The sequence below is a fragment of the Poecilia reticulata genome, chromosome 8 (assembly GCF_904066995.2).
Source record: "Poecilia reticulata chromosome 8, P_reticulata-male-v2, whole genome shotgun sequence".
In the NCBI taxonomy this organism is placed as follows: Eukaryota; Metazoa; Chordata; class Actinopteri; order Cyprinodontiformes; family Poeciliidae; genus Poecilia; species Poecilia reticulata.
In genome coordinates this window covers 1,776,129-1,799,000 of record NC_088837.1, presented here as the reverse complement: position 1 = coordinate 1,799,000, position 22,872 = coordinate 1,776,129, and the positions used below count along the sequence as shown (strand labels likewise).

At 39.2% G+C, this 22,872-nt stretch overlaps 4 protein-coding genes across 5 annotated transcripts; all 4 read left to right on the top strand.

Moving 5' to 3' along the window:
* Window positions 1–26: 26 nt before the first annotated feature.
* nags (N-acetylglutamate synthase) lies at window positions 27–6,048 on the top strand. The gene is made up of 8 exons (XM_008415248.3): window positions 27–483; window positions 1,604–1,884; window positions 3,048–3,261; window positions 3,346–3,526; window positions 4,073–4,112; window positions 4,280–4,411; window positions 5,283–5,465; window positions 5,792–6,048. The coding sequence occupies exons 1-8, from the start codon at window positions 103–105 to the stop codon at window positions 5,973–5,975; spliced, it is 1,596 nt and encodes a 531-aa protein (XP_008413470.2). The 5' UTR covers window positions 27–102; the 3' UTR covers window positions 5,976–6,048.
* A 1,220-nt stretch (window positions 6,049–7,268) lies between these two features.
* coa3b (cytochrome C oxidase assembly factor 3b) lies at window positions 7,269–9,062 on the top strand. Its single transcript, XM_008415247.3, has 2 exons — window positions 7,269–7,489; window positions 8,751–9,062. The coding sequence occupies exons 1-2, from the start codon at window positions 7,321–7,323 to the stop codon at window positions 8,855–8,857; spliced, it is 276 nt and encodes a 91-aa protein (XP_008413469.1). The 5' UTR covers window positions 7,269–7,320; the 3' UTR covers window positions 8,858–9,062.
* Window positions 9,063–9,204: 142 nt separating this feature from the next.
* Window positions 9,205–13,007, top strand: LOC103468285 (snaclec rhodocytin subunit alpha-like). Of its 2 annotated transcripts, none has more exons than XM_081609589.1 (4): window positions 9,205–9,818; window positions 10,699–10,891; window positions 11,579–11,835; window positions 11,910–13,007. In XM_081609589.1, the coding sequence occupies exons 2-4, from the start codon at window positions 10,780–10,782 to the stop codon at window positions 12,102–12,104; spliced, it is 564 nt and encodes a 187-aa protein (XP_081465715.1). In that variant the 5' UTR covers window positions 9,205–9,818; window positions 10,699–10,779; the 3' UTR covers window positions 12,105–13,007. The 2 variants fall into 2 exon arrangements, with proteins under 2 accessions (XP_081465715.1, XP_081465714.1); XM_081609588.1 differs by having other exon boundaries at window positions 10,583–10,891.
* Window positions 13,008–15,285: 2,278 nt separating this feature from the next.
* Window positions 15,286–22,804, top strand: LOC108166526 (C-type mannose receptor 2-like). The gene is made up of 4 exons (XM_081609584.1): window positions 15,286–15,564; window positions 17,602–17,928; window positions 18,877–19,127; window positions 20,296–22,804. The coding sequence occupies exons 2-4, from the start codon at window positions 17,628–17,630 to the stop codon at window positions 20,488–20,490; spliced, it is 747 nt and encodes a 248-aa protein (XP_081465710.1). The 5' UTR covers window positions 15,286–15,564; window positions 17,602–17,627; the 3' UTR covers window positions 20,491–22,804.
* The last annotated feature ends 68 nt before the right edge of the window (window positions 22,805–22,872 follow it).

Sequence of the window (22,872 nt, the reverse complement as noted above, 5' to 3'; positions counted from 1 at the left end):
CAGCAGCAGTTCTGCGTGCTGAATGGACCAGCTGTCCGTGTCCACACAGACAGCACACCCTGCTGCACAGCAAAGGCCTCCGGGTCGGTCCCAGCTCTCCACATGTCCAAAGTCAACAGCGGTTCCACCGGCTGTCGGGCCGTGGTGATGGCTGGGAAGTACCTGTCTGGTCCCGGCCGATGTTCTGCGGTGCTCGCCGGGACATCAGGCCGGCAGCGGGGACAGATGTGTGCCACTCAGTGCCGTACAGAGAGCTCCACTGCAGCCCGCATGGGAGGGCGAACCGCGGCCGCGGGTCAGCAGGAAAGTCCCGGGTATTTCTCCGCCGCTGACCGACACGCGCTGGCTAACCGGAGCTTAATTTACCGGGACGTGAAGGCTTTTCTCAGCGAGGTTGGTGGGGATCCTCGCGAGGCTCGGTACTGGCTGACCCAGTTCCAGAGAGCGAACTTATCGCAGTCGCCTGCTTTTGCTGTGCTGGAGGTAAACTTTTCATTTTTTATTTGTTAACAAGGAAGTAACCGAGACTTTTATGTTTTCGAGTTTTTTACAATTAATTCAAAAGTCTTCAAAACTGAACGTAATTTCAGGCAGTTTATGGCACGAGGGCTATTGTGAAATGCCCGGGCCTCAGGGCTGTCAAATTTATTTTTATTTTGGACCATATCAAAATAAGCAAATTAGTTTTCATACATATCGCTTCCCTGTCATTTTTGAAAAAAATATTGCACTATTAAAAATTTATTTACAGTATAACGTTGCTTTCTAAAGATCATATATTTTTTCCTCTACACAAGAGTAGTTTTATAGATGTTTCTCATAGCAACAGAGAAATAAGAATTTCTTTCTCAGCTTATGGCCAGTTTCTGGCACATTTTAAAACATCACAATCTCATAACAAATCCTCCATTTTTACAAAGTCATCTGATCAATTCAGGTCAGTGCAGTGAGCTGGTTTATGTAGTATCTGAGACCACTTTTAATAAAATGTAGTTTTACACCATACTCTTTCTATTAATTCTAAAAAGTTTTCCTCATTTAGCTGTGTTCACTTCCACAGCTTTTTAATGTAAAATCAGCTTCACCACACTTGCATTGTAATTACAGATGTCAATTACAGATAGTCAGAGGAAACCAGTTTTATGTTAAAATGGCCTGCCATGCAGCAGTACCAGCTTATGTGATCAACCCGTCAGTACCATAACTGCACCCTGGACCAACAAAAGGGAGTGAACCGTCCCTTCTGACCCAAACGTCAGACCGGTCCAGCAGGAAATGTTCCTGCTGATAGTTGGAAACAAATTAAGTTACACAAAAAATGAAATACAATTCCAAAGTAAAATTTGTTTTTTACTACTTTAAAAAAATGTCTATGATATTATTTCTAGACATGCCTTCATATGTAGAAAAAATAACCCAAAATGTCATGACTGTGTGTGGCGACAGAACACAGTTCCTGAAACACGCAGCTTAAAGTTGACTGTTTTGAAATCGCTTATCTACACACAAAAAAATGATTTGACTGATTGTATTCCTTTTGCAGTGACCAAAGTAAAGAGTGCTTCCTACTTTTGAACTCTAAACATTTTTGTATCTCTTCGAGGTGGACGACTCGGTATTCCAAAGCAGGGAGATGGTACAGAGCCTGGCCTTTGGCCTGTCGTTCCTGCAGCGGATGGACATGAAGCCCATGGTGGTGATGGGCTGCTCCTATAGCCAGGAATCAGGGTCTGTAGAAGCAGCCGCTGGGTCTTGGAGCACCAGAGGGCTGGTGGAGCGGTGCCAGCAGCTCACTGAAGCTCTACAGCTACACTCAGCAACTGTTCTACCATTCTTCTCAGCAGAGTCCTTCCTGCAGCTGCATGAGGCACCACAAGGCAGCAGGTTAGGACAAAACTTATTTTATAGCCACTAAAGAGGAGTCTGAAGGTTATAGGACTTGTGACTTCTACAACAGACAACACGGATGATTATGCATGATGTAACAATGATAATGCAATCATTTTCCCTTTATGATGTTCCACTCTCTCTTATTAAAAAAAGTAACTATTGCTCTGTTGCTTACGAAAAATATATTGTTCACATGGGATCGGCTGCAGAAAAGTTTCCATCCACATGAACACAAACACACGCCTCAGCGTTGCTTTAAACATGCCAAACCCATAGGGGGCAGTGTAGCCTAAAGCTAAAACTTTGTCGACCAATCAGATTGCTTCAAAACATCCACAACTTCCTGTTAGGATTTAAACATGGCTCCAGGAGGTTCATTTGTGTGGACAGATACATAAGTTGAGCTACTTTTAAATAGCGTATTAGAATATAAAGTTATTAAAACACAAGATGGTGTTGACTGGGAATCACATGGATGTATTGGTGGATTATTTGTCGCAGACAGTAATGCGTGGGATTCTAAATCTCTGTTTTCCCATCTGCACACGCAAACAGAGACACAGAGTTTTCTCAAATCTGAGTTTGTTTAGGTAATTGTTTTTAGTGACGTTAAACATAGTTTTTGTGTGGTGAAAGGCCAAAGTTCATAAAAATGTACTAGTTTTCCCAGATATCCCGACTACATGTGGAGCAGGCCTGAATTGAACTGTTCTGTTGCCGGTTAAGGTGAAGAGTTAACGAATGACAGCAAATATTTCTGGACCTGGTCTGCAGAGCGGATCGTCAGGACTTACCGTCCCTTGATCTTGTACAGGTCAAGGGTCAGGGAAGAGGAAGCTTAGCATCGCTGCAGACCCCACACAAACTATTTAGTTTTTTATTTAGGGGTGTCAGAATGTAATGTGCCTGAATATTAGTCTGTGCTACGCTCAGATTTTTATTAGTACTTATTTTTCACTACTTGTCCATCACATAAAATCCCAGTAAAACACATCAAAGCTAATGGGTAGAAGGGAAGAAAATGTTACGACATTCAAGGGGTGTGAAATACTTTTATTGTGATTCCAAAATGTCGTGACAAACATCCAGGTTTCCTGGCGTCGATGCTTTAATTCACCTTCTGTTATATTAGTAGAGTTCTGTCCTTTTCTCTGCAGCGCTCCACACTCCATTTCTGTGGACATCAGCCTCCTCCAGTGGAGTCTGGACTGCGGGACCATCCCGCTGGTTTGTCCAGTTGGGAGGGACGGACGTGGATGCTCGTTGGTGCTGGACCCAACGGAGGTCACGGCAGCCATTTCCAGAGCCCTGCAGCCCCTCAAAGTCATGTTTCTGAACAACTCGGGAGGCCTGCGGGCCGAAAAGCACAAGGCACAAAACCAGCCCTCATGCACGCACGTTGAATATGAATACGCACTGCTTACTCACGTATGCCGCTCTCCGTTTGAGTGACAGGTACTGGACATGGTGTCACTGCCCGCTGATCTGCCTGGTCTGTCTGCAGCGGAGTGGCTGAGCCAAGTGGAGCACCGCAGGCTGACCGCCATCGCCAGACTGCTAAATCAGCTACCAACAGAGTCCTCAGCTGTGATCACCTCTGCAGACACTCTGCTGACTGAGCTCTTCAGCCACCGGGGTGAGGTCTGCGATCACAAGGCAAACTCAAACTATGTCCCACTTTTTCACAGCATTCCCATATTTTCACCGCAAAAACAAATAAATCAGATCAAAATCCGATTGTTTTCAAAGCAGCAGCAGTCTGAACGGTCATGTCGCATTTTACAGAGCCCCCTAGTGGTCATGAAGGATTTTTTTTTCCTTTGCATTCTCTCGCAGTACTGTACTGATCAGTTCATGCGGCATAATTAAATTCCGAAAGTCTTTCTTATGGTGTATAGGAGCTGATAAATTGACATTTTATACAAAGCAGTGTAAGAACATTTTTTGTATTCACTCAGATTATTTTTCTCAGATGTCATTTCTTTTGATAGTCTGAAACATGCAAGAGTCACAAAGAAGCAAAAACAAAGATAATCTATACGAAGTATTTCAGAGCTCTGTGTGCAGCACACAGGACAGTCAGAGTTGAGCTACTGCTAGCTTGATTGCTTCTGTTTTAGGCCCACAGAATATCTTCTTAATTAATTTAGTCATTTGTTTTCTGTCTTGCGTTTCATGTCAGGTTCTGGGACACTTTTCAAAAACGGCGACCCCATACACAGGTCAGTAAATATTACACAAGCCCACGTAACCTGATCCGGGTGTCATAATCCAAAATTAACCCCTGTCACAAGGATACGCTTTCTGAAAGCATGGAAATCCCCTGACACACTGCTTCAGACTTACACACAAAGACACACACGGCGTTCCTGTTGCTCTGTTCGTGCAGGTACACCTCTCTGGACGACATCGACGAGGAGCGTCTGCTGACTCTCATCAACAAGTCGTTCGATAAAACTCTGAGGCAGGATTATGTGGAGTCTTTGAAGGGACGGCTGCACTGTGTCTACCTCTCTGAAGGGTGCGTTCAAGTAGTGCAGGGGAAAAATATGACAAAGTCAAGCTTTAAATGTGTATTTCATTACTCCAGCATTCATACTGTTTGAACTTTTTCATATTTTGCTGTGCTACAAATACAGACCCTAATGTGGGATTTAATGTGACATAGTCTGGAAATGACTCATGGTTTTCAACCATTCACCAATTAAAATCCAAAAAGCGTTGCATGGATTTGTTTTGAGGTCCCTTCAGCCAAAACTTTATAGAGCATTTGAGTGAAGTTGACACCCCCCTCAATATTGCCACATGTTGACGTTTCGCATGGCTGTCATAAACAGGAAGTAGAGGTTGCAAACTAGCATCAACCGGACATTTCCGGAGATGCCGAGAGTGTCCTCCCATCCAAGTTTGAACTTTTCCAACTTACGTGCCTCTGCTAAGGCACAGACCCACCACCAGATGGAAGCATTCACTGCGTCAGCACTTATTCAGCAAATGTGTTTCCTTTTCCCCTTTTTCTCATTAACTCTTTAACAGAGAAACCAAAAACCAACTGAAGCGAGCGTAAAATCTTTTCATATGAGATTGAGAAAATTCTTCCGAATGTTGCAGTTTCTGTCAAACTTTTTTAATGTGATACTTAAAAATACACATAAAAAATCTTTGACAGAAACACAGCTAAGTAAATGAAATGCACACCGCACTTTTCAGATAGGAAAACATGCCATTTTCTTTCCATCTCACAACACTGCTCTTAACTTGTGTTGATCTGTCTCATAAAGTCCCATAATCAATTGCGGTTTGTGGCTGTAATCCTGTTGCTGTTTGTGTCTGATCATGGCCAGCGTGTGTGAGAAAGTACCACATATTTTTACATTAATGTCCTCCCCCAGCTACAGCGCAGCAGCCATCATCACCATGGAGCCCGTCAACGGTGGGACCCCCTACCTGGACAAGTTTGTGGTGAGCAGCAGTAAGCAGGGGCAGGGCACCAGCCACATCCTGTGGGAGTGCATCCGACAGGATCTGGGCAAGCTGTTCTGGAGGTCAAAGGCCACCAACAGGATCAACCCGTGGTTAGTCCCACACAAAAATATTAACGTGGTATCTAGTAGACATACTCTTGCTATGGTAAGGAATGATCCCAAGCACAGTGTATCAGTAAAGAGTCCTAAGCTTCAGTAAAGTTAGAAACAACTAAGAGCTCCAAAGCCTCCGTTATGTTGTGAAAAGATGATAAAGTGTAACAGAAGCCAACAGCTGCTGTTCTACAAGCTGTTTAGTCGTTGGATGTTGTGTTCAGTTCTATTACGTTGTTGGGTTCTGACCTGAAAACAATCAGCTGGGCTGAGCAGGAAGCACCAGATCACAGCCTCCACTTCATTTCTCCTCCTCTGTCCAGGTACTTTAAGCACTGTGACGGCAGCTTTGTAAACGGAGTGTGGACCGTCTTCTGGTTTGGCCTGACGGACATCAGAGACTCGTACATGCTGGTGGAGCACGCCAAGAGCCTCCCTGACTCATTCCAAAGCTGCTGCCTCACCTCCACCCAGCTGCCTCCTGCTGCTCCAGCTGCTGCTTCCTGAACTCCTGCTTCTCAGTCGATGGTTTTTGTGGCAGTTCAGCTTTGGAGACCAATTACAAAATCAATGATTCTGATTTTGGACGTTTTTTTCTTTCCTGGACTTTTCTCAAAAAAAAAAAAAAACACTTGCTGCAAAATTCTTTAGCATTTTGGACTTATAAAATATTTGGATCATAAAAAGAAAAAAAATAGTAAAAAAAATTACAAAAATGAAGTCAAAATAATCTGTGAATAAAATCATAGTATTAGGAGAAGAAATTCACAATATTACAGAAATAAAGTTGAAGTAATAGGAAAATGAAATTGTGATAATATAATATTAAAGTCACAATATATTGAAAATAATGTGGTAATATACATTTATTCTCATATTATTTCAACTTTATTTTGTACGACTTATCCTAAAGTAAAACTGGGAACAGATTTAAAATATGGATTTGCATGAAAGCTCTAAAGGTTTCGATTACTAATAGAAAAATATCACCCAGCTACTTTGCAATGCAGTCTCTAGAATTAAAAACAAAAAAATATCTCACATCTAGAGGTTTTTGCACATGGAAAGGTCTAATTATTTCTTGCAAGGAGTTCTGTTCATATGTCTGTGGTCCCTTCTGCACAGCAACAAATTCCACAGTTTAGATTTGATGTTTGTAACTGAAAGAAAAAATACAAAAAGCATACAAAAAGCTGGAATTTGCCACACTACTAACTTACACGGCAGTATTTTTAGTTAAAGAGAGATGTGGCACAATCTTTTTGTACTCAGAATTCTGAATATATGAGTTCTAAAATAAGTAAATAAATAAAATGTATTTATTAAATAAATAAAATGTATTTATTTGGCTTAATTCAGAATTCAGACATAAACTGAAGTATTAGGAGAAAAAAACATTTTTGCATTTGATTTCACTCCAAATCCAAAATCCAACTTGTCTGTCATGTCTGTAACACCCGTCTATGTAACTGACTTCCGAGGCGAATTAAACATAATACACATTATTAGGATAGCAGTACTCTATTTCAGTACATGGTAATTAAGATAATCAATAAAGGAGCGAACGTGTTCACAAAAGTTTATAATATAGCCAATGGAGGGTTTTAAACAGTGACACGTGACATGATTGCATTTTCCACTTTCTGAAAATAAAATAATTTGTAATAATTTGTCGAAAAATGTGACGGTATCCCAAGGAGACAAATGCTCGAGCCATTCCCGAGAGGAAAAACAACAAAGCTGTTCTAGACGGTTGCAGCCAGAAGATGGCGGTAATGCAACCCAAACCATGCCAGTGAACTCTAACGTACAGGAAGAAGACGTGAACTTCCGGTCAGTGCAATAACAAGCAATGGCGGAGAAAGAACCGGGTAGAGCAGCCAAAGCGACCCTAACAGCCGCAGAGATGCAGCTTCTCCGCCGCAGACAGGAGCTGGACTACTTCCAGAAGAACGCAGCGCGGATCCGGAGCAGGAACCTGCTGACCGGCCTGGGCATCGGAGCTTTCGTGGTCGGCATCTGTATCCTTCACAGTTCACTTACACAACAAGAGGCTGACTGAAGGAGCAAGATGTCTAGAAGAGCTGGAAGTCAAAACTTAAATTTGTCAGTGAAAGAGTTGACATATAAAGAAATAAAAACTTTAAAATTATACCAAGGTCATGTAAGTAGGTTAAAAAAAAAAATCAGACAGCTGAGGTTGAAAAGCAGGAAGTTCAGGAATATTCCTCAATTTACTTCGAACATTGTGAATAGTTGTAGCCTAAAGTATTTATTTTATTTTTGATATAGTCGTGAAAAGTTGCACTGTACTTTATGTTGAAAACTGTGACGGGGAACTTCCTGCACTGCAACATAAAGACGTTTGTCAAACAAGCTCTCGTAATGGGCCCAGAAATGAAGACTTAAATCCTAACTTGTTGATCACAGGTACAACTAAACATAATCTATTTACATAATCTATTTTCAAGTTATGATTTACTCTTTTAAAACACTAATTTTACGCGATTTGACCAAGTTCACTAAAATATAAAAAAAAGGATGTAAAAAATGCAGCAAATTCCGCCCACGTTATATATATTAATTAATTGTTAATCAATCAATCAACTTCAAATTAACTCATTAATCGATATCCTTAATCACTATTATCAGTTACATTTTGTACTCCTGTCCTGCTCACATCTGGAGAATGAACAGACTGAATGTTCTGCCTGGTTTTGTTTCTGGTTTTGTTTTGTTTTTTCTGTATGAAAAAATCCTGGATAATTTTTTTTGCAGAAATTTTGCAATGAACTCACAATTACACATCAGTGCAGAAATGATGCAGCGGCCTGTTGAATTTAGCATAATTTTCCACAATTGTGGAATCACTAAAAGGTGGAGGAACTGATTGATGCAATTTGGCAGAAAGCAGATAAAAACTACTTTGATTTGATTGATAAAATAATATTTAATCACACAACTGTTATCTTGAAGGCTCTCTTGACGTGCCCCTCTGGTGTACACGGGCCAGATTAGAAGCTGCGGCGTGCCGTACATGGCCTTCGAGGCTTCAGTTTAACACATCGGCCATAAACCTTAACGGATTTCATTTTTATGTGCAAAACAGTGTTGAACAATCACATGACGTTTTAGTAAAATTCTAAAATGTGGCCTGTGTTTGTATTCAGCCCTGTTTGCTTTGACAGAAGGCTTCAGCGTTCAGACAGGCTGTTATATCAGAGATGATCACTGCTGATGACTTCAGACTGATGTGATTTGCTTTAACCAGCCGTCCATCAGTCAGCTACACCATCCTGTCGGTCAAACAGGAGAGGATCGTGGAGGAGCTGGATGAAGAGGCCAGGATCCACATCATCAGGGGCCCGCGGACTGGGGCCAACTCCTGATCAGGAGCTCAGCTGGGCTAACATCACACATCCATTTCTTGTTTTACGCATTTTATTCCACTGGTTGCATAAAGTCTGCTGTTAGATAAATGTTTAGTTTCTCCTGTTTTGAACATTAATAAAAAACTGTTAACACAAGTGATACATGTGGACATTCTGACAAATAAGAATGTTATAATGAAATAAAGTCATAACAGTTGTAAAATCTGTGAAGGTAATTTTTTTTATATATATATCCTGAAAGGTGTCTTCAGATATTTAGTCAATAACCTCAAGTACAGCATTGATATTCAGAAAATTCTGCCACAAACAAACAGAACCCAGGAAAACAAAGAGAGGTCCGCTTAAACAAACAAAACGAAATATGTGCAGTAAAGGAAAATGTTTTATTAGAAGTACTTCAACAAGAAATCTTGAAAAGGTTCAAGCAAAGCAAGCAATTTGGAGCAGTCGCATATAAAGCCATAAAGTCATCCATCACTCCCAGTAAGCCGTGCCTCAGATCCCAGTAAACAAATAAACCAGAGTCCAGGGAACCATCACCAAAGGAAATGAGTCGCGAGAAACAAATCAGTGCTGTTTGCATTGGAACAAGTTGTAACAGGTACAAGATAAGTTTATGTGAACTCAGAGAAAGTGTGTAAACATAAATACATTAAATATTAGATCCACAGTGTATGTTAAATGTCATTTATGGGAGACCCCTGATGGTTCAGTGGCCTGGTTTGCTGGTGTCTTGCGCATGTGACATGTGAAAAGGTTTAATGTGTGTGAATATTTTTTTCTAGGCTCTGTTAGCAGGGCTTCCTAAAGCCACTCAGGCAAAGCAGAGGATTTGTTGGCCAGGTTAATCTGCATATCGAGTAAGAGTTGGAGCAGTGCTGTGATTGGTCGGTGTACTCACAGAAAACAAACTTCACCTCAATGATTCAAAGCTCTCCAACTACTGCTGCAGCCTGAGGTGAGTTTAGATATCGTTCAGTGTAGCTTTTACATAAATGTAGTCTTAAAAAGTCAGGCTGGTTTGTCGAGAAAAAACTAGAAGGTGAAGACAAAGACTGTGCAGTTTGAACTTTTACTGATGTCTGTACCATCTATGGATTACGTGCGGTGTATGGGATAAATTGTTTAGTTATTGCTAGGTTATTGTATGATTAGCTTAGCTAGAAACATTTTTTTTTAAGGATCGCAAAAACAGGTGCAGGTGGAGAAAAGATGTGGTCAAGTCCGAGTCGGTAGCCAAGAGGTACTCCAAAGGTCCCATATGTAATCCTATGTGAAATTCCATGTAAGCATTCTGTAGATACCCAATTGTTACCAACAAAGTCTTCTGTTAGAACCAGAAGACCACCGAGGTGTTCTGGTTCTGGTTCTGCTCTGCATCCCCAGAACCAAACGAGGAGAAGCAGCATTCAGCTTCTATGCACCTCAAATCTGGAACAAACTTCCAGAAAACTGCTAAACAGCCGAAACACTGAGCTTCTTTCAAGCTAGGCTAAAAATTCAGCTGTTTAGAGTTGCTTTTGAATCATTCGAAATGAAACACTGATGTGTAACGATGGTATTTGACAAAATGCAATGTTTCAACAGCTGACTGTGTGTAATATGACTCTGTATTTTACTGTTTTATGACGTGAAGCACTTTGAACTGCCTAGTTGCTGAAATGTGCAATAAGCTTGTATAAGCTTGACTGACTGATAATCAAAATGCTCATTTGATTCCAGGCAGAGACATTATGAGGACCATCTTGATCGTTGTATCATTGATGCCTGTCCTGTACTTTGCCTGTGGGCAGCATTTGGGCCTCAGAGAAGGAACGTTTACATTTTATGAAATACAGAAACCCTGGAGCGAAACCCAGGCCTCCTGCAGGGAGCATCACACTGACCTGATCACTATCAGGACAGAAACAGACGTTCAGATGCTGAACGGTACCAGGGGCTGGATTGGACTGCACCGAGACAACAGCACGAGCAAGTGGAAATGGTCCAGAAGAAACGAGACAGCAACCTTCTTCAACTGGGATGTAAACGGTGAGCGAGGCGAATTCTGTGCAGTAAATGTTTCAGTGACGTCTGCAATTAGCTAAACCTTTTTCACGTTGGGGTGGAGCTTTTTTCCAGGTTCACTTCAGAAAAACGTGCAGAGTGGCTCGTATTTGTTGTGTTTCAGAAAGTATGGAGGGGAAGGAAAAGGGAACAACACAAGGAAGGAAGGAAAAAAACAAAGGAAAGAGGGACAAAAAGGATGGGGAAAAAATACTTAGAAGAAGAAAAATACATATAATTACATATAATTTTCCAAACTCTTATTTTCTTTGTCCATATACTCAGTGAGACGAGGGAGTTGAAATCAAATTATATGTCAAGGTTTGTTTACCTACATAATAAATATATCTGTTTATGTCCACAGGAATTTATTTTTTATAAAAGTGTCTGTGTTTGTAAAAGTGTCTAACATAACAACTTGTATTGTGATAAACTAAGAAATGTATTTCCAGGTAGACATTTTAGAAGGTTTACATACAAAATATGTGTCAATATACACATATTTAGGTTTAATAAGTAGTAGTCTTAATAATAAGAGAAGAATTTTTTTTTTGTCTGCTGTTTTGAAATTCTACTCTGTCAGAATCTTGCTTGAGAGTGGAGAATGATTTATTCTTCAAAGTAGAGGTATAATAAAAACTTACTCTTACGTCTGTTTTCTGTTTCTCATAGAACCGTCACAAAATGAGCACTGTGTCTTCCAGCGGCCGCTCACTAAAAAGTGGTCAAGTGTTCCTTGTAACGCAACACGTGTCTTCATTTGCCACGATGACGGGCTGGTTCTGGTGAAGGAGAATAAGACGTGGGAGGAGGCGTTGGAGCACTGCAGGACTCTGAACAAAGTCAACAGCTACGACCTGGCAACCCTCTCCACAGACGACGACCACGACTTTGCACAAGAGACAATCCAACTGGCAACCACTGAGGAGGTGGGCTGCCATTTACTGTTGTTAACTAACTCATCCTCAGTGTTTATGTTGACCTCCCTGCTACGTGTTGGTAGGTGTGGACGGGCCTGCGTTACCTTGGTGATGAGTGGTTCTGGGTGGGCGGAGAACCGGTGCAGTACCAGAACATTCCAAGCTGCCCGGGTGAGAGATGTGGAGTCCTGGAGAAGAACAGCAAGTCATCCTTCAGCATCAGAGACTGCAATGAGAGAAGGAACTTTTTCTGTTACTTAAAACCTAGAGTCGTGTAGAAAAACTCTTTGATGAAAAGAGGCTCTTTTCTTTAGGTGATAACTTAAACTAGCTGAATGGATGGATGCCAAGAATAATCCATGTTAGAAGCTTTCTATTCAAATAACTCTATTCGCTGTCTGAATGTAAGTTATCATGTCTGGATGTAAGTTATCATGTCTGAATGTAAGTTATCATGTCTGAATGTAAGTTATCATATATTATGGATTCTGGATATTAAGTTGAGAGTTTTGTTGAAACATGACCATTGAGTTCAGTTGCTATGTTTACAGCTCCAAACCCATTTAATGAATTAGAACATTATTGGAAAGTATTTTTATTTTTTTTCAACAACTGCAGTATGTCATGAAGTGAAACACATTATATAGATTAACTACACCAATGGATATCTGAAAGCTGTTATTTCTGTTAATTATTATGATTTTCTGCTCATACTTAAAGGGACAGTTTTATGTAAAAAAAAAACTTAAGCTTGGATGAGAGCAGATTTCCGCCCACGACGTCCAAACTCAGCTCCTTCACACTACTGGCAGCAAATAGTGAACACCTGGTGGAACTGCACATCAGCTGAGCTCCTTATACAGGCTACTTCTCAGTGAAACGCTGGTAAAAATGTTGTTAAAGGGTTAATAGAGGATCCACATTGTGATGACTTCCTGAAGGCGGAGCTTCAGAAAGAGCAGGAGTTTCTTAAGAGAGAGGCCCAATTTCAAGATGTTAAATAAAAAGTCAAATTAATGTTTGTCATATTTGAAATGTTTTGTACCTGAAGTTACTTTACATAGTTACTTGATTGTGCTATGAAAATACATGCCCCACTGTAACAATATTTCACTGCTTTTGATCTGTCATATGTGGCTTAAAATATAAAACATTTAAACTAATAAACTAGAACTGGTTCATTCTTGACTGAAAAGATTCTATAAAACCTAACAAGTGTTATACACTTTAGAACTTTTGTTTGACTCAAATTATATCTCAACCTCTGAGTAACATGTTTCAATAGATAATAAATTTCATATAAACTTATGTTTAATTTTGACCAAGAAATCAAACGGAGGGCAAAATTGTAGTGACTCGTACACTGACTTTATTATGTTTTCAATGGATCACATGTTTTAATGTATAAAATTGTGTTAAGTGTTATGTTGTTAGTAGAATCATCTGAATTATCTGTAAACAATAAATAAGCTGTGGTTGGAAAGTTAAAAATGTTCTGTTTTTTTCTGTCCCTGAATGCCCCGTACTTTACACCCATCAGGTTGTTCTAATAACAACATTCTTCAGGGTGGAAGACTGAAGGTTTGCCATTTTCAGATTCAGTGAGATGAAAAGATCAACAGAACCATAGCAGCTGTTAAAAAAGAAACAGTTTGCTTATAGAGGCATGTCGTCTGTTCTAGACAGCTGCTGGTTGTGCCAATCCCTCGCCATTTTCTACTTTTACAGTTTTGGTCAATCGTTTTTTACTTTTTGGGGTGTGAAAAGTTGTTTGGCTCAAGATATTAATTTGTACTTGAAAACATACTGTCACAAAAGAGGACAAATTGACCTGTGGTTGCTTTTATGAAACACTGCTTAGGATCCTACCAAAACAAAAGCGTACGTACGGCCAAATGCTGACATCAGCATCGGGGGGGGAAGTCCAGCTTTTATATATATATATACACTGCTCAAAAAAATAAAGGGAACACTTTAACATTTAAGTGAACACTGAAGTGTTCCCTTTATTTTTTTGAGCAGTGTATATATATATATATATATATATATATATATATATATATATCATGATGTAGAACTTTGTAAAATATAGTGCCATAATATATTGAATGACGAACATTGTGCTAGCTTTACAAAAGAAAACTAGAAAAGTATTAATAGGTCACAAAGTGTGCTTTTTCAGAACTCTTAGCTTCTGTCCCGATGAATCAACTCCACTGATAAAACAAATAATATGCTCCACTGTAACTTACAACTTGACACATAAAGAAACTTTGTGTTTTTTATGTGTACCTGTTGAACTGTTGAACAGCCACAATCTTACAAGATTTAAGTTTTCCTGAAAGTTAAACTCAAAAGATGCAAAAGAAAGAAACAGTGCCTAAAAAGTGAACTTGTGGCATTTGGCCACAGAGCGAAACTCACATGTGAGTAAGACAATGAGATGAGAACATATCTGCTTAACAAATGCTCTGTCTTGTACAGCTCAAAGTAATAAAGGAATTTGAATTTTCTTTGCATTTCGAACACAATATTCAAAGCTGACTAAGGAAATTTTACCTTAGAGACATTGATTTAAAGAAAGAACCAGAAAATACCAAGAATTTAACTGAGATGGCAGGGAACTTTACAAAATCTATATTTTCAGGGTTGATAAAGATACAATCTGGTTTATAAGAAATACTCTGTTGACTAAAGAAAAAATTCAGAGGTTGATCAGAAATTTGTTTACTTTACAGCACATTTACTGATAAGTGACAAGACAAGTGACATTTTGGACACTATAACTAGGATGAAACAACTGAAGTGCAAAAACAGTCATATTTATTTTGTTTGTGTTTTTTTATGTTTGCCTTTTTTTTTTAAGTCTTTGGTGTTTAGGTTTTGTTAATAATGTCTTTGAATAACAATTACCTACTGATATTTTCCAAATTTCCTGTCAACTTTGAACCTTTTTTAGCTCAAAAACACAGTAGCGCCCCCTACCACCGGGCCTAGCAGGTTTTCTGGGGGGAACCTTGTGTGAGACATGAAGAAAAACAGAATGTGTTCAACTAAAAGTCTTACAGATATAGCATATGAGTTTAAAATGTTTAAAAAAGCATGTTTTGAAATGGAACATGGTTTGGAACTCTTTTTGCATGACTTAATCTTCACATCCAGGATGGATTTAGTAAAGCAGGAAACCAAGGATGTTCTTGCTGCAAGGCAGCAGTGCATTTGGAAAATACATTTCCCTAAACAAATAATCGGATAGATTTCAAGGTCATACAAACACATGCTACTACTTTATCAGTCCAACCTGTCTACTTTGATGCCACATGCATCCCTGATTTAATAAAGTCATTTAAACAATTATGACATCATCTTCAGACGTCTTTTTGTAGCATGAAGCTGCCCTGATACCTGCAGGCCACCATCTTCTCCAAATGCTGCAGGAGGTCACTTCATTTTGTATTTATTCTGGACATTAAAAAAATGTTCAATTAAATGAAATCTGCAAGGGATCTCGTTACAAACACCACTGTATGTGAACAGTTTGAGTAGTTTGGTTTAAAGGTGTGAAGCAGAAGTTGGAGGCCAGAGAGGCAGCTTAGTGATGCTGTGGTAACCGCGGTAATCAGCATATTCATTTTTTTGTGTAGTTCTGTGATTGGTCGGTGGAGACTTTTTACTGGGTGTAAACGCGGAGAATCATCATTACTAGAAGAAGAGCTACAAAAACCTCTACAGCCTGAGGTGAGTACAGAGGTGTTATTTAGGATTATGGATAAAGTTTAACTGGAGCAGGCGGAATGACAGAATGCTTTAAAACTTTCTTAAATATATGACCAAAAATGAAATATTTTTTTGACATTTTTAGTGGATATAATCCATATTGGTTTTAGATTGGTTCTGATCCTGTGTGTGTGTAGAGGTTTTAGGATAGCTTTAGCTAAAAACCAGAGTTAAAGTTTTCTTTTACAAATGAAAGTCAAACTTCATAAAGGTTTTAAATCAAACCGTACAGACAAACAAACACACAACACAATTAACCTTTCAGTTCCTTAAGAACCAAAAGGAAGAATCACAGAATAAACAAATATAAATCTACAGAAACAACAAAATACAGTGGCAAAAAAAGGAGGACAAATGTATAAATGGTCATTTTTGGAAATTATTTCCAGATTATTATTATTAATATTATTATTACTATTATATTTTTCTTGTGTGAGTTAATCTGGAGGCTCCACAGTGGCACAGTTGGTAGAGCTGTTGCCTTTCAGCAAGAAGGTTCTGGGTTCAATTCCCAGTCTTTCTGCATGGAGTTTGCATGTTCTCCCTGTGCATGGTGGGTTTTCTCCAGATACTCCGGTTTCCTCCAACAGTCCAAAAACATAACTGTCAGTTAATTGGTCTGTCTAAATTGTCCTTAGATATATGTGTGTGCATGGTTGTTGTCCTGCGACAGACTGGTGACCTGTCCAGGGTGAACCTGCCTCTTGCCCAGAACGTCAGCAGGAGATGGGCACCAGCAACCCTCCTGACCCCACAAAGGGACAAGGGGTGTAAAGAAAATGGATGGATGTAGTTAATCTGGAATCACAAAGATGTTTTGGGTGGAAATAAAATTAAACAAAATAAGAACCAAAAGGAAGATAACAATTTTTTGTGATATTATCATGTTATTTTCCTCTCTCGTGTCATATACAGTTGAATCAACTGTCGTACTGAGATGGTGTTTAGTATAATATGAGTTTTAATGAAGATGTTTGTATTGCTAATTGTTGTTCCATGATGTTTTTTTTGTAAAATGGGAAAATTGTGTGGTGGGCAAACACATTTCATGTTTATATCTACACTTATATCTCTACACGTCACCATTTCTCTAACTGAATGTTTCTAAAGGTGCAACTGGCACGAAAATTCCACCAGATGGCAACAAGAACCCGTTCATACACATGCACAGCATGCATAAATGTCCCTAAGTGTTATGTGTAATAAAATAAAACAAGACCAAAAAAGTGTTGAACAAATACAGAAAGAGACTTTAAATTGTCATGTCATAGTCAGAACTCTATCAGTAATTAGAAAGCAGGTGCCAGTACAGTGGTCACTGAGGACCAGCATAACATGATGAGTATAAACACGCCGTTTTTTATTCATGTGAATATTAATGTGGTGTTTCTCTTGGAACACATCAGTATTTCTCTCCATCCTTTTACATCCTTTAGACATTTTACTGGGGTTAATGTTTAAGGCTGCAGTGTGCAATTTTTATTTACATTTTTTTTTACATATTTGTTGAAACTGCCACTATTGTCATTAGACAATATATCAGGCAGATAATCTGTGAAAAAAAAATCTAACTCCTCTGTCTTCTCCCAGTGCTAATTAGAAACAAACAATCAGAGCCAGGAGGAGGGACCTGGCGCTGTCAATCATCCTCCCTGTGGCGCTGCTCATTCCCCCATCCCCACATTTCTCTCTGATGCGCTGCAGCTTCTTTCTGATGGCAGAGCCTGTCAGAAATGCTAAGGCTAGTTAGCATAGCCACCAATGACGGATGAATGAATGGTTTTTCTGTAACAGTAAGTTGCTATTTAGCAAATTTAGCAGCGAGTACACAAGGTTGATTGATAGCGCTAAGTCCCGACCTTTTCTCAGATTATCTGTCTCAAAATAAACTGTTTCAACATGGTGAAAGTTTTAACAAATATGTAAAAAACACATTAATTTATTTTTTTGATAAAAGTTATATACTGCAGCTTTAATAACATGCATATCTGATCCCAGGTGTTTGGAAGGCCTTCAGTGGAAACATGATTCGGTTCGTCTTCATCTTTGTCCCCTTGGTGCTGACCGTTCATCCTGTCAGGAGCCAACAGACCAGACTCAACACTCTGACGTTTGAACATTATTTGGTTTGGGCTACTTGGCCACAGGCTCAGTCTGCCTGTCGAGAGAAACACAGCGACCTGATCACCATCAGAAATGAAAGAGAAATGCAAGCCTATTCTGGCGGCAGAGGCTGGATCGGATTGTACCGTGAGAGTGATGACGGTCCGTGGAAATGGTCCAGTGGAGATGAGATTGCAACCTTCTTCAACTGGGAACTTGATGGTAAGCAGAGCAACTAGGTTTTATCATCAGTTTTTTTTTTGTTTTTGTTTGTTTTTTTGCTTTTGCAAATCTTTTTCTTGTGTTATTCAATTCAACACAATTCAATAAAAAACAACTTTAATCCACAGCGGAAAGTGAAATGTACTTGATATAATAACTAGCTTCCTAAAAGGTTACTGTAGCTGTAACACTGCAGTACCTCCTGCAGAGGTCAGCGTTACTGCAGAACTCCTGACCTGTTGAGTCAGATCAGATGTGAGACAGTTAAATAATTGGATGTTCCAACAGAGCAATAATTCAAAACACACTTAATAATAAAACTGTTTTTAGAACAGAACAAGGAGGCGGACGCTCAAAACCCCAACCACTGGAGACTCTGCTTCAAAATCAGATTAGAGCTGATTTTGCAGTGATGGTGCATGTGATGGTGCACCACCACAGCACCACCGCTGTGTTGGTGCAGGGCTGAAGCACAACCCATGTACTGGGCATGAGGCCCCACTCCTCATGCCGGTGGTCGCAGGTTCGATTCCTGGTCTGGTGACATTTGTGACATTTCCCCTCTTTCCTATCAAACTACTTTCAAATAAAGGCCACAAAAGCTTAAAAAAAACCATCCTATGCAAGAGAGAAAAAAATTTACTTGCTAATGGACATCTATAGATGTCTCTTAGTTAGATACCTAAGAGATGTTCAACTACATTTGAACCACTACCAATATTACAGGTTTTCCCACATGTAGAAATCTTTCATTTTAATCAGAACTGTGAGTGACAGAATCTAAAACAATATAGTCCGTAAAAACACACAATGATATTTTTTTAAGTAATTCATTTGCCTTTCATTGCACAGCCACCTTACGTAAGGGCTGATGATCACAGCAGATGCTCTCTGATCTAAATAACTGATTTAATAGAATCGTCATCCTGCGTGCTGCTTTGTTTGCAGAACCAAAAGTCGGCCAGCACTGTGTCTTTCAGTACCTAAGCAAATGGAAGAGTGAAAAATGTGGCTTTCCACATTCTTACATGTGTTATGATGAGGACCTGGTTCTGGTGAAGGAGAATAAGACGTGGGAGGAGGCGTTGGAGCACTGCAGGACTCTGAAGGAAGGGAACAGATACGACCTGGTGACCCTCATCACCCCGGACGACCACAACTATGCACGAGAGAGAGCTCAACACGCTTCCACTGAGGAGGTGGGCCGCTGTTCCGACTATCACTGCTACCTCGTCAGATGTTCCTAGCACGGATAGATAGAAGGTCTATCTGTCGGTGATAGTCATCCAAAACTGCCACCGTCATGTTTACAAACAGAAAACTATAGTGTGTTGTGTTAATGTTAAATATATTGGATAACATTATTTGAGTGACGGGATTGAAATGGAAGCTTAGGAGTTATGCATTTGACAATTTATATACACAACGAAACCACAAGATCACTTCCTTCATCTGAATATGCTACCCATTTAAAATGAAAAGCTATAGATGTATGCACTAATCCTTTTACTAGAATATCCTACCTGTTAAAAATATTTTAAATAGGTGTTTGTAAGAATAAAATAGCAACAGACAGAGCAAACAAGTTTTTATTGAAATTAAATTGACAAATACAGATTTGTATGACAGACTTTATTAAATGCAGCACCGCCACAATGTGTCCACCGAACTGCACTGAAATGAAAAGATATGATTAATGTACACAATTACAACTCTATTACACCTCTATTACACAGCTTCTATCCCATATAGTATCGCTACCAACATCTATTTAGCAACGTTTAGTAATAAAGAGTGATCAATATACTAATTACAGTCTGAATAGTAGAGGTCGGATGTTTTAAATGTGACCTGAATCTGAACTAGAACAGCCAGGTATCGTTCATCCGGCCTGAACGTCACTGATACGCGACAAACGTCAATATTCAGCGTCCTGTTACGCACAAGCGAAAAGAAGAAGAAAAAAACAACCATTGGGGACTAAAATGAGGATTAAGTTAACAACTGGACAACAACTTCAAAGTTATTAGATGCCCTCCGCCATTAGCATCCAGGTTTACTTCCACAAACATTGACCACTTCTTCTTTTTTATGGCGGTTGGCAAAACACTGAGCACTCTATGTGTGACGTAATTCTACCCTCTACTGCGCATGCGGGACACTTTTGTGTTGGTTGCAGTTCACATACAAGTCGCATTGGAAGTTTAAACAACTTCCACGCTAAAAAAAAAAAAAAAAAAAAACTATTTCACCAAACATTTGGACTTGTGTGACTTCCGGCTGCAGTGCGAACGTACCGTTTTTTGCCACATGAGGGCAGCATATTACCACTGTATTCACGTGGCTCTCTGTGCTACACGTCGGCAGGTGTGGACCGGTCTGCGTTACCTGGGCGACGAGTGGGTCTGGATTGCTGGAGAACCGGTGCAGTACCCGGACACGCCAGGCTGCCCAGGTAGCAGGTGTGGCGTCCTGAAGAAAAACAGCAGCTCCCTGTTTGGGATCAGAGCCTGCAACCAGAGGAAGAACTTCTTCTGCTATAAGGAACCTATTGGCGGCTGAAGGCCTCCGAGGTTCTTCACTCAGAGCTTCTGTAACAACACAGAACATTTAGAAACAATCTGTTTAATACGTACACTGACATTATATACAGGTTTAGTAAAATATGTATATACAGTAAAGAAGAGCTGCCACTAATTATTATTGTCCTATCAATTATTGAGACAGTCAAATCACAAAGTGCCACATTGTGCAGATTTTTTATTTAAGCACTGAAGCTTCTTTTATAAAATATTAATTATATAAGAACATGCAGATAAACAAATAATTTAATTTCTTTTTTAAATGTAAAAATGAACATTTTATTGCCTAAAATGCAGTAACATCATTCCTTAAGTGAGTGTTTGATTACTTGTAGCAAAGGAAGCATCTGCAGTAAAAAAAAAAATTCTTCTAACATCAACATGTGAAAAGCTCAGTTCTTTCTGCTTGACTTTAACATCTGGACTGATCTGGGGATTTTTTTAATTTTTTTTTTTGATTAATCAATTAATAACTGGATAGCAAAATTTGCTAAATGTAGCAGATTTTTACTGATGTGAACCTGATGAAGCTAAAACTGCCACTTGAGGAGTTCTGGGTAGAACATATCTACAGACAAAGAGGGGATTTTCATCATGCTACATGAAAATGTTTGTAAAGTTTTGACTAAATGACGGCTCTGACTGAGTGTGTTGTTCTTTTAACTGTTTTCTATGTACGAGTCTGTTTGCTTTGTGGTTGCAACATTGTACATAAACCTTCACAGCACACCGGAAAATGAAGTAAATGGCTCTTCAACTAATCCATCAAATTAATGTTAGTGGAAGTTTTGTATAGAAATACAGAACAATACAGCCATATAGAAAAGATGGTAATGATGCTAATAAGGATGTTGTTTTTACGAATTAGACATGTTCACATTTATTTGCATGGTGACATTTAATGCCAGGCAAACGAGGTGAAGTTTGATGCAAACAGCTTTTAACAGATACATTTGATTGGTGAATACAGACATGTTTTTAGAAAAATGTGTTCTGATACAGTTCTTCTAGTCATCGTATGTTCTGTCCTGTTTTTAGATGTCTGTGGTCAGATCCCACACATTTACTTTTATGTTGACGTCAAATTGAATTTCTTGCCGTTTTCGGATTCATTTTACATTTCATGTTGGTGAATTACCTCTGATTACCTACAAATAATTTTTTTTGTTTCTTTTCATTGATCTTATGTCAGTTTCATGTCTCTAAGCCCTTGTCGTTTTCATCTGGGTCATTCTCGTCATCACAAACAACTTCCTGTGACAAAAATATATTTTCCTGTAAATGTCTGCATATCGTGACGTTTTAGCAATGCCTCACACACACATATGCACATGCACACACTGTTGAGTTAAAGCTTTCTGGGTGTTGAGCCAACCTGCTACAGAGGCAAATGTAAACAGTGTAAGTTAAACAATTCAAATACTGCATCCAGAAATATTCTAACAGATTTGAAAGTTATGATTTTGCCTAAATAGCTGAAGATAAAAACTTTTAATACTTATTTTGGAGTTTTTATTCTCATCTGTTTTGTTGGTACAAGCAGTTGGTCGTTCATTTAAACTTACTTTTAAAGTCTAAATTGTAAACTAAGTGAACCTGTATGGAGACACAACATATGGAAATTTAAGTCAGAATAAGGACATGCTGTCCAAACCAACCTGACAATCACACCCGTCCCCTTGCTCTCTCTGCCTTTCGCTAATAATATATTAATATTTTTAACATATTTGTTGAAAGTGTCTGAAAGAACGAGCTTCTTTTCCTCTCAGGCTCTGGTTTTGAAGTAGAAAAGTTTAGGTTTTAATAGTCACCTTACGAGTTTTCTGTGTCACAATCAAACCCTTTGGAACATCAGACACATTTTAATTTCAGACAAAGATCCTCCAACACCCCACCCAACTGTTTTCTCCCTCAATTAAATACATTGAAAAGACAGTTGAAGCCACCAAATAATCTGGAAAATCTGGGATCTCCCAGAGTGTCACACATAGAGCATCCATGACTCCCAGTGAGCCGCACCTCAGGGCCCAGTAAGCAAATAGGCAGGAAGCTGCAGTCCATCGACTCGTCACATATGTAAATGAAGTAAGGACAACTTTACACAGCATGACTATGCTTTTCTTTGAAACACACACACACAGTGGGTACAGAAAGTATTCAGACCCTTTTACATTTTTCAGTGTTTCATTGCAGGCATTTGCTAAAATCAAAAAGTTTATATTATTTCTTGTAAACTTACACTCAGCAACACATCATGACAGAAAAAAAAAAACAAATGAAGAAATTTTTGCAAATTTATTAAAAAAGAAAAACTGAAATATCAGACAGTCACAAGGATTCAGTCTTTGCTCAGTGTTGAGTA

Excerpts from the sequence above, each read along its gene's own strand:
- nags (XM_008415248.3), top strand. The coding sequence starts at position 103 with ATGTCCAAAGTCAACAGCGGTTCCACCGGCTGTCGGGCCGTGGTGATG. Across the intron at positions 3,527-4,072 it reads TGAGCTCTTCAGCCACCGGG|GTTCTGGGACACTTTTCAAA; the intron begins GTGAGGTCTGCG and ends GTTTCATGTCAG. Across the intron at positions 5,466-5,791 it reads ACCAACAGGATCAACCCGTG|GTACTTTAAGCACTGTGACG; the intron begins GTTAGTCCCACA and ends TCCTCTGTCCAG.
- coa3b (XM_008415247.3), top strand. The coding sequence starts at position 7,321 with ATGGCGGAGAAAGAACCGGGTAGAGCAGCCAAAGCGACCCTAACAGCC. Across the intron at positions 7,490-8,750 it reads AGCTTTCGTGGTCGGCATCT|TCAGCTACACCATCCTGTCG; the intron begins GTATCCTTCACA and ends GCCGTCCATCAG.
- LOC103468285 (XM_081609588.1), top strand. The coding sequence starts at position 10,594 with ATGAGGACCATCTTGATCGTTGTATCATTGATGCCTGTCCTGTACTTT. Across the intron at positions 10,892-11,578 it reads CTTCAACTGGGATGTAAACG|AACCGTCACAAAATGAGCAC; the intron begins GTGAGCGAGGCG and ends TGTTTCTCATAG. Across the intron at positions 11,836-11,909 it reads AACTGGCAACCACTGAGGAG|GTGTGGACGGGCCTGCGTTA; the intron begins GTGGGCTGCCAT and ends ACGTGTTGGTAG.
- LOC108166526 (XM_081609584.1), top strand. The coding sequence starts at position 17,628 with ATGATTCGGTTCGTCTTCATCTTTGTCCCCTTGGTGCTGACCGTTCAT. Across the intron at positions 17,929-18,876 it reads CTTCAACTGGGAACTTGATG|AACCAAAAGTCGGCCAGCAC; the intron begins GTAAGCAGAGCA and ends CTTTGTTTGCAG. Across the intron at positions 19,128-20,295 it reads AACACGCTTCCACTGAGGAG|GTGTGGACCGGTCTGCGTTA; the intron begins GTGGGCCGCTGT and ends ACACGTCGGCAG.